At 47.9% G+C, this 10,542-nt stretch overlaps 1 protein-coding gene across 1 annotated transcript; it reads left to right on the top strand.

Annotated features, from left to right (window-relative positions):
- The first annotated feature begins 9,803 nt into the window (after nucleotides 1-9,803).
- On the top strand, nucleotides 9,804-10,232 carry LOC120505885 (zinc finger protein 239-like). Its single transcript, XM_039716831.1, has one exon. The coding sequence runs from the start codon at nucleotides 9,804-9,806 to the stop codon at nucleotides 10,230-10,232; it is 429 nt and encodes a 142-aa protein (XP_039572765.1).
- The last annotated feature ends 310 nt before the right edge of the window (nucleotides 10,233-10,542 follow it).

Below are 10,542 nucleotides of genomic sequence, written 5' to 3' on the forward strand. Positions count from 1 at the left end.
ATCGTGTGGGCAAGGGTCTATAGCTAGCTGGAGTGGACCCCAACAGCCCAGGCAACATGATTCTTCACAGTTTGAGGTGTCTTTCAGGTTGATGAGCCAGGTCATTTCTCCTTTCAGGGGCTTCACTGCCCCTCTAGGAATTTTGGAGCAGAAACTTGAGGCCAGAGGAGTCACTCAGTCACTCATTCTCATCTTTAGAGAATTGCACTGAAACCTTTGGAAACTTCCCTTAGGAAAAGCATGAACCAATGCAGTTCTATTTCTTTATAAAATATGCCCTGGTCCCTCTTAGACCATGCTCTAGGTCATGCAGGGAAAAATGGAAAGATGAGAGATTCAGCAGCAGATTGAGGCACAGGGCTTGTAGCCTCATAGAAATTTCTTGCTGCGATGACTTCGCTGAATGTGTGAGTCAAAGGTGCTCAGGTGCAAACAGAGCAGTGTGCAGTTGGCTGCTCCCTCCTGCCCTCCTCTTTCTGTGAGGAGAACAGACCAAGCTGCCAGGGATGAGGGGCATTTGCTGATTGCTTCCAGTACTTCTCATTGACAGATGCACCCCCAACACTTTGTTGTAGTGGTAGGCAGCTGCCTTGGATGTACCTGTTCCTGGGCAACCAGGGAAAATCAGCCCAACGGGAGCAGTGGGGTTGGAGCAGAGCAATTCCAGAGGTACCTCCAAGCTGAGCCAGTGTGTGAAACAGCCCCAGGGCAGAATTGGACAAGAGGGGCTGTGCAGGAGGAGCCCCTTGCAGAGGTTTGCTCTCTGCTTTGCTGTGTTTGTGCAGGCTGTGAGTGTAGAGAGGAAAACCACAGCAGCGAGGCTGTGCTGTGCCCAGCAGCTTGAGAGCAGAGCTTCTGGCCAGGGAATGAGCTGCTTTGGCTCTGGCTTTGATGTAAGCAAAACAGACCTCAGTCTGTGTGAAATTTTAAATGTTCTCTGAACCTTTGCATGAAATTTTAATGAATTGCATTGATAATACCTCTAACAATTGCATTCTCTTTAGATTTTTTGCAATGTTTTCCACCTTCCTAATTACACCACATTTTCCTGTTGGTGCCGTGAAAGAAAAGACTGGATTGCTGAAGAGTTCTGAGATGAAACAGGAAGGCTGACATAGAGAAAGAAGTAAAAACTTCAATTAAAATAAAAACAGAGGTGGTAATGCAAGAGAAACTGCAGTGAGCTTCTCAACCCTGAAACAGTTCTAAAATGTTACTGAAGAAAAGCAGAAATGCAGAACACTGTGTCAGCAAACTCCCACATCAATGTCACCTGGAGCTCTCACTTCTTTAAGTTTAGCTCAGGAACTCTCCCTTTCTCCTAACCCTAACCCTAACCCTAACCCTAACCCATTGCCAGGGTAACTTCATGTGCTCCAGCTGCTCTCTCACATAATGGACAACTGTCCCACTGCTGCTGCTGCTGCTGCTGGTGAGCTGGGAGATGGCATTGCCTTGGGGCTCAGCACTGCAGGGCTGCTGAGCAGGGAAGGACAGGGCTGGTGCTGGGCACAGGGCATGGCCCAGGGCAAAGGGTGTGTGGAGCAGCCATGCAGCATTGAGGGGCAGACCTGTTCTGGGGAGGGCAGCAAGACTATTGCTTCCTCCAGCTCCCATGGACTGCTGAGCAAAGGGGGCAATTACCAACAGCTCTAAGGAAGTTTCAGGTCATAGTGAGAGACCTGGCAGATACTGAAGTGCTTTAGGAAGCCAAAGGCATCGACCTAGGACCACAAACCAAACCAAAATGAGCTTGGGCAGGTGAAAATCTGGGAGTCAAGGGAGATGCAGGAAGAAGCCACATGGATGGGAATGTGCTGGCCCAGCAAAGACTCAGCAATGGGAATGTGGACAGGGCCACAGGGCTGAGCTGGCTTGCTGTCCATCTGACCCAAACTCCATGGTGCAGGTGCCCATGTGATGGCCCAGGTCATCTGCCGGTCTCCAGGGGATGGTGGGTAAAGGGATAGGGCCCACAAATGGACTGGAGATGTGGGTCTGGAGATAGGAAGGGAGACGGTCTTTGCTCCCCATGTGTGAACCCCTGGAAAGGAAATTCTTCCCCTTCCAGACATGAGGCATTTCCCTGCCCTGACAACAGAAACGCTCTCCATGGCAATTCATGTGCCACCCCCCCACGCCAGGTTGATCTCCAAGCTCCTGACCTCTACATGAATCCCACTGCTGAACAGGAGGGGGAACAGGTTTTGTTTCAGTGCTAAATTGTCCCAGAGTCTCCTGTCACCTTGTCCTGGGGTGACTTTATGATGCTTGTATCCCCATTCATCTGTTTAGCCCAGAAATAACTTTTGCCCCTTTAAGACTGGTTCTTTAAGTTCTTTACGTTCCGCGAGTGAAGTGGGGGAGAGAAGAAGCGTGAAGTTTGTTTCGTAAAAATTGCACTCAACGCCTCCGCATTCCTGCTCCTGGACTGTGCTGTCTGTGGACAGACAGATGGCGGAACAGAGCTCTCTTTTGCTTTTAGTTAGTTTTTGGCTGGCTGAGGCAGTGAAGTTCCCTGGACGGTGGGTTTTCTTTTTCTTTGGACCTATTTAAACCTGTTCTGGACTGAACACCCAGAAGAGCGCTGGCAGCTCGCATCTGTGGCCCACTGGGCTGGGCCTGGGTCACACCATTTCCAGTGCTGAAGGGACTGATAAGAGACTGAGTGAGCCAAGCTACAGCCTACAGAAAGGACTTTCTGAGTTTGTCATTACTTTTGGAGTGGCAAGAAATTTTACTGTTTAATATTGTTCAACTTTTTGTGCTGGTGTCCTGGGTTGACTATATGATGCTTTTATCCCCAGTCGTCTTGTTCTGTTTATACCGAATAATAAGTTTTACACCTTTAAGACTCTCTTCCAGACAGTGAAGAGGGGAGGCAAGAAGCGCACAGTTTGTTTTCAGACTGCCCTCACTCCTCCACATTCCTGCTCCTGGACTGTGTTGTCTGCGGATGGACAGACAGCCGAACAGAGGTCCTTTTTCCCTTTTTTTCTGCTTTTAGTTAGTTTTAGCTAGCTGAGGCAAAGAAGTTCCCTGGATTGTGATTTTTTCCTTTTTTTCCTTTTTTCTTGGACCTGTTCACGCCTGCTCTGGACTGAACACTCAGAAGAGCACTGGCAGCTCCACCTGTGGCCCCCCTGGCCGGGCCTGGGCCACGGCGTTTCCAACAGCAGAGAAAGTGATCAAAGACTGAGTGAGCCGAGCTGCAACCCGGGGAGGGGTGTTCTGAGTTTGCTTTTTTTTTTTTTTGAGCAGTGAGAAGTTTTATTGTTTAATATTGTTTGGGTTCTATTGTTTAATAAACAAGTTTCTTTCCACTTTTTCTCCAAGGAGATATTTTCTCCCGAACCGGTTGGAAGGGAGAGGGGCAACTAAATCTGCTTTTGTAGAGAAGCTCCTTTGAAGGTTATCTCCCAAACTTGCCCTAAACCAAGACAAATATAGTTAGTGGCGCCCAACGTGCGGCCTGAGAAAGTGGAAAAAAACCCTTTATTGATTGCAGGTTGGTTGTGCTTGCTGTGTAGTAGGTTAAAGTAGCCAGTAGCCGTGTTTTTTGAATTTGTAATGTCTCTTAGGGAGGCCTTTATGTGGCTCTGGTCTCTAGACCTGTTTGAGGTTTCAATACCTTTTTGGTCACTAGGATTATTGTCCCTATCATGTAGTTTTTGCAGTAAAGGGGCACGGATTGGATTAGCTATTGTGCTGGCCTTAGTGATAATGATCTATAAGGCGTTTACAAAAATACTGGCGTCTGTTTACGATATGCATGGTTTATGGTTTCTTCGTCCTACCCTGCATCCCAGTTCTAGCAGTGTGTTTTGGGAATTTATTAGTAGTTGCACCCAGCTGGTTAGAGGAAGAGCAGGGAATGAAGCTTTCCAGCCTCTCCTTTCCTTCTTCTCCTTTAAATCTGTTACGTCACTTTTGGAAAATGTTCCGTTTCCCCTGAATGTTAAAGAGACCATCTTTCTGGTATTTAATCTGGTAAGCTTCCTCTATATGGTCTGCAACTTCTCTAAAATGAGGGCTGAGATGTCTAGAAGAGCTGATGAGACATGAGAAGATAAGATAGAGGAGAATCATAAGAAGCTCAGAGAAGAGATTAAAGAAGACCTTCTCCAAATCTCAACGGTACAGATCAGAAGTTCTGGTACCCAACGCAGACGTTCCCCAGATAGAGAGAGAAAGTACACCCCATGAGCTAAGCTGTAGTTCTTCCTGCGCGATTGTGGAGAAAACATGAGGCTATGAGATGGAAAATCCACCGCTGCTCTGGCACGACGGGTGCGTGAATTGAAAGAAAACAGAGCTCAAAGAAGAAGTTCCACAACAAAAAAAAACCAGCTCCAGTTGCCCGTAGCCGAACTGCCAGGCATGACAATGATGATGACATGTCCGATCCCCTTGAAAGAACCTCTAAAACATATACCCAAAGAAAGAAAGATAACCAGGCTTAAAGGGGCCCTGCCTCTAGCCAAGTAGAGGCTAAAGAAAATCATGTTTTCTAGACGGTGTAGATTCGTTAGCCTGACACATCAGAACCACAAGAGTATAAAGCTTTAGTTGACACTGGTGCGCAGTGTACCTTAATTCCATCAAGACATGTAGAGACAGAATCTGTTTCTATCGCTAGTGCGACAAGGAGATCACACGACTTCACTTTGGTAGAAGCTGACGTAAGCTTGACTGGGAATAAGTGGAAGAAACATCCTATTGGCTGGCCTAGAAGCCCCATGTATTTTGGGCATAAATTATCTTCAAAGTGGGTATTTCAAAGACCCAAAAGGACTGAAGTGGGCATTTGAGATAGCAGCTGCAGTAACAGAGGACGTCCAGCAATTAAATACCTTGCCTAGACTGTCTGAGAATCCATCTACAGTAGGGCTTCTGAAGGGAGAAGAGCAACAGGTATCAATTGCCACTTCCACAGTGCACCGTCGACAGTATAGAACCACTCGAGATGCTGTGATTCCCATCCATAAGATGATCCGAGAGCTAGAGAGCCAAGGAGTGGTCAACAAGACCCACTCACCCTTCAACAGCCCCATCTGGCCTGTGCGTAAATCTGAAGGAGAATAGAGATTGACGGTAAGCTACCGTGCATTGAATGAGGTGACTCCACCACTGAGCGCTGCTGTGCCAGACATATTAGAGCTCCAGTATGAGCTTGAATCCAAAGCAGCGAAGTAGTATGCCACTACCGATACTGCCAATGCATTTTTCTCCATTCCACTGGCAGCAGAATGCAAGCCACAGTTTGCCTTCACCTGGAGAAGTGTGCAGTCCACTTAGAACCGGCTGCCGAAGAGGTGGAAGCACAGTCCTACCATCTGCCATGGACTGATCCAGAGTACACTAGAAAAGGGTGAAGCTCCAAAACATCTGCAATATATTGATGACATCATTGTATGGGAAAAGACAGCAGCAGAAGTGTTTGAGAAAGGAGAGAAAATCATCCAAATTCTCCTGAAAGCCGGCTTTGCCATCAAGAAGAGCAAAGTCAAGGGACCTGCTCAAGAGATCCAGTTTCTGAGATCGAAGTAGCAAGGCAGACGGCGTCAGATTCCCACTGATGTCATCAACAAGATCACAGCAATGTCTCCACCATCCAACAAGAAGGAAACACAAGCTTTCCTAAGCGCCATAAGTTTTCAGAGAATGCACATTCCTGAATAGAGTCAAATCGTGAGCCCTCTCTATCTAGTCACCCGTAAGAAAAACACTTTCCACTGAAGCCCTGAACAGCAACAAGCCTTCGTCCAGATTAAACAGAAGATCGCTCATGCGGTAGCCCTTAGCCCAATCAGGACAAAACCAGATGTAAAGAATGTGCTCTACTCTGCAGCCAAGAACCATGATTTGTCCTGGAGCCTGTGGCAAAAGGTACCTGGAGACACTCGAAGCCGACCACTAAAATTTTAGAATCGAAGCTACAGAAGGTCTGAAACCAACTATACTCCAACAGAAAAAGAAATTTTAGCAGCCTATGAAGAAGTCCAAACTGCCTCAAAAGTAATTAAGCACTGAAACACAACTCCTCCTGGCACCCCGACTACCAGTACTGGGGTAGATGTTGAAAGCAAAGGTTCCCTCTACCCACCATGCCACCAGTGCTACATAGAGTAAGTAGATTGCTCTCATAACACAGCGCACCCGTATTAAAAAGCTGAATCGCCCTGAGATTCTGGAAATAATTACAAACTAGCCAGAAAGTAAAAACTTCAGTCTCACTAATGAAGAGGAACAAGAAGTAACACGTGGTGAAGAAGCTCCTCCATATAACCAACTGCCAGCAGAAAAAACACAATATACTCTTTTTACTGATAGTTCCTGCCGCATAATAAGAATGAATCAGAAGTAGAAAGCAACCGTATAGAGCCCCACACGACAAGTTGCAGAAACCACTAAAAGAAAAAGTAGATCAAGCCAACTTGCTGAACTCAAAGCTGTTCAACTGGCCTTGGACATTGCTGAAAGAGTGAGGTAGCCAAAGCTCTACCTCTACACTGATTCATAAATAATAACCAACGCTCTGTGGGGATGGCTGGAGAGGTAGAAAGAAGCTAATTAGCAGCGTAGAAGAAAACCAGTTTAGGCTGTTGAAGAGCGGAAAGACATCGCTACCAGAGTAAGGAAGCTATGTGTGAAAGTCCACCATGTAGATGCCCATGTCCCCAAGAGTAGAACCAACAAAAAACACCAAAACAATGAGCAGGTAGACCAAGCTGCAAAGATAAGGGTGTCCAAAATAAACCTAAATTAAGAGCACAAGGAAGAGTTATTCCTAGCTCGATAGACCCATGATGCCTCAAGTCATCAGGGTAGAGATGCCACCTATAAGTAAGCACAAGACCGAAAGGTAGATTTAACCATAGACAATATTTCTCAAGTTATCCACGACTGTGAGACGTGTGCTGCCATCAAACAAGCCAAGAAGGTGAAGCCCCTATAGTATAGTAGGCAGTAGTCCCAGTACAAGTATAAGGAAGCCTGGCAGATTGACTACATCACACTGCCCCAGACACACCAAAGCAAGCGCTACGTGCTCACAATGGTAGAAGCCACCACAGGGTAGTTAGAGACCTATCCTGTGCCGCATGCTACTGCCCGTAACACCATCCTGGACCTTAAAAAGCAAGTCCTGTAGAGACATAGTACCCTTGAAAAGATTGAATCAGACAACAAGACTCATTTCAAAAACAGCCTTATCAGCACCTAGGCCAAAGAACATAGCATTGAGTGAGTATACCATATCCCCTACCATGCACCAGCTGCAGGCAAAATAGAAAGGTACAATAGGCTGCTAAAAACCACCTTAAAAGCCTTAAGTGAGAGATCTTTCAAAAATTAAAAGCAGCATCTGGCAAAAGCCACCTGGTTAATTAATACCCGAAGCTCTACTAACCGAGTGAACCCTGCCCAATCTGAGCCTTTACATAGAGTAGATAGAGACAAAGTCCCAGTAATACATGTCAGGAGTTTGTTAAAGAAGACAATTTAGATCAATCCTGCCTCGAGTACAGACAAACCCATTCGCGAAGTTGTTTTTGCTCAGAGACCAAATTATACATAGTAGATAATGCAAAAAGATAGAAAAACACGATGTGTACCTCAAGGAGATCTGATTGTTGAGTGAGAACTATGTATAAATATCACTGTTTGCTGAATGTTACCACCATTGTCTGTGTATAGCTATACATTAGATGTATAACGTATGTGTTTGTAGAGTTAGAACATATATTAGTTTTAGTAGTAAGCTGACGATATGAAGATAAGGAGTCAAACCTGTTCAAGCCTGCTCTGGACTGAACACCCAGAAGAGCACCGGCAGCTCTACCTGTAGCCCCCCTAGCCAGGCCTTCAAGCCTCCTCCGTGCCGCTCCTGGGAGCACCGGCGGCGTGGGCGCGACCCGTCGATTTCTCCCCACCTGAGCTGATTCTTTTTAAAAAAGGCATTAAAAAGGAGAAAGATCTCCTGCCCATTTATTTCAGACTACAGAGCTATTTGTGGTCATTATGATAAGAAAACAACTGGAAATCTTGTCCCGATATCACCCTTTCTTCCTGTCTCTGGGATTATGCCTCCAACACTCCCTGCAGTCTTCTTTCCATAATCTACTCCTCTGCAGCTGGGATGTGACAAGTCAGCAGGGGGAAGAGGGAGGACAATGGACCATTAAAACTGCAAATTCTGTTTTTACAGCCTCTGGACTTCCAGTGCTTAGAAACTGTCATGTTTTCAACTGTCTGAACAAATCCCACATTTCTCCCTTTTTTTCCTTGGACCTTGTGGTGCTGTTGGGGGACACGGGTGCAGGGAGCAGGCTGGAGGCAAAGGGATGAGAATTCAGGGCCTCCTGGGACATCTGTTTCAGGGGGGAGACCCAAAGACACTGACCTGGGCTAGCTTGAGAGTCCAATGGGCTGGGCTTGGTTGTGGAAGGAGCACGGTGTAAGGTACAGGGGAGGATAAAGGAATTGCAGTGTAGGGACATGGGAGTGCAAAGGAGGGGCTTGGTGGGGACAGACGAATAAGGACGGGTGAGGCCAAAAGTGACAGGATGCCCTGGTCCAGGGCAAATCTGGGAGAGAGCCTCTGAAGGGGTTCCTCTAGAAAGCAGAGTCAATCGGCCCCTCCCTCAACTGCTTCATGAAAAATACTTCCCTGGAGAAAAGTGGAGAACACTGTTTCTTTCACAGGCAAAGCATTTACCAGCTATCTCAGGTTGGAAATGGGGGGTGTATTCTAGTCCTATCTGATGGGGCAGTTATCTTCTGTCAACTGGGCAGTTGTCTTTATCTCTTCCACAACCCATTCTGCCTGTTGGGAGATATCTTCTGCTAATGAGCCATTGAGTCCCACTGCATGACTGATAAAAGCTCATTATCCCATTGTGAGAGGCTCCGCCCAGGGGGAGGAGCCAAGCTTTCCTACCTGGATATAACCAGAGGTTGGAAGACCAGAGCCAGCCTTTTCCACTGGATTCCCAGAGGAAGACCAGGCCCAACACCACCACCACTGGATCTTCAGAGGAAAACTCCACCCTTCTACAGGAACACTGCTTCAACAGAACCACACCTGCCACTGCAGGAGGACTGAAGCCACCATTTATTGGGACTGATGCCACCACCGTGACCCACAGGTTGTATTCTGAACCTGTCAGTGTTTTTGATTTTTACTGTTGTATTTATGTTTTCATTTTTCTGCTAAATAACTATTATTCCTATTCCCCTACCTTTGCTTGTGAGACCGTTAATTTAAAAACTATACTAATTTGGAAGGAGGGGGTTTACATTTTCCATTTCTAGGGTGGTTCCTGCCTTCCTCAGCCAACACCTGTCTTTTCAAACGGAGACAATGCCCCAGGACAGCCAAGCAGGTGAGGAGGAAGTCAGCGCCCCTTTCCGCCTCTCTCCTGCTCCATCTCCCAGCCCAGCATGGCCACTGGCTGCAGGACAACCCCGCTCCAGACACCGTCCTGCCAGGGATGCACTGGGAGGATCTCCTTCCCCTTCCCTGTGGCACAGCGGCAAATCCCCTCCTGTCCTTGTCCTTCCTCCCCCAGGCAAGGAGCTGAGGATGGAGAGCAGGGAGGACAAATCCCTGCAGCAGCACCTTGTGGAACAGGCTGTTTTGAGTGGCTCCACGGCACAAGAATCCAACAGGGAGGAAAAGCCCTGGAGATCTCACAGGAGGAGGCGCTCCAAGCCCAGCCCAGGGTGCTCTGAGGAGGAAAGATCCACCCTGTGCCAGCAAGGTGGACAAAGTTTCAGACAGGGCTCAGAGCTGGTGGTGCATGAGCAAGAAGAAGCCCTACAAGTGCTCGGAGTGTGGGAAGAGCTTCAGGCAGAGCAATCACCTGCTCCGCCACCAGATGATCCACACTGGGGAATGGCCCTACAAGTGTGGGGCATGTGGGAAGGGCTTCAGCTGCAGCTCCGACCTGACTGTGCACCAGAGGGTCCACACCGGGGAGAGACCCTATGAGTGTTCTGGGTGTGGGAAGAGGTTTCGGATAAGCTTCCATCTCCTTCTGCGTGAGCGCATTCACACAGAGGAGAGGCCTTTTCGCTGCCCTGACTGCGGAAACGCCCTCAAGCAAAACTCCCACCTCGTCATCCACCGGTGCACACACACTGGGGAGAGGCCCTATGAGTGTCCCCAGTGTGGAATGAGCATAACCCAGAGATCTGCCTTGACCAAACACCAACGGAAGCACCAGTAAGGGAAGCCCTGCAAATGCCCCAACTGCAGGTAGAGCTTTGTGCACTGCTCCAGCTTCTTCTCCCACTGGGGGACCCGCACTGGGAAGAGCCCTGACAATCCATGTTCTGTGTGAACCATGCTGGGAAGACACCTGTCCCTTCTCCTGCCCCTGTCAATGACATGACGTGGGTCCAAGGACATCAGGGTCTGCCCATGGCCGTGTCATTCCATTCACTCCCACCTCAGGTCATTGCCAAGGGCAGGAAAGGGAGTTTCTCTGTCCCCCGTGGAGAAGGGTGTCCTTTCCAGGCAGGGGGATATAGGTGGCT

This window comes from Passer montanus, unplaced genomic scaffold (genome assembly GCF_014805655.1).
Source record: "Passer montanus isolate IOZ18808 unplaced genomic scaffold, ASM1480565v1 scaffold365, whole genome shotgun sequence".
Lineage (NCBI taxonomy): Eukaryota > Metazoa > Chordata > Aves > Passeriformes > Passeridae > Passer > Passer montanus.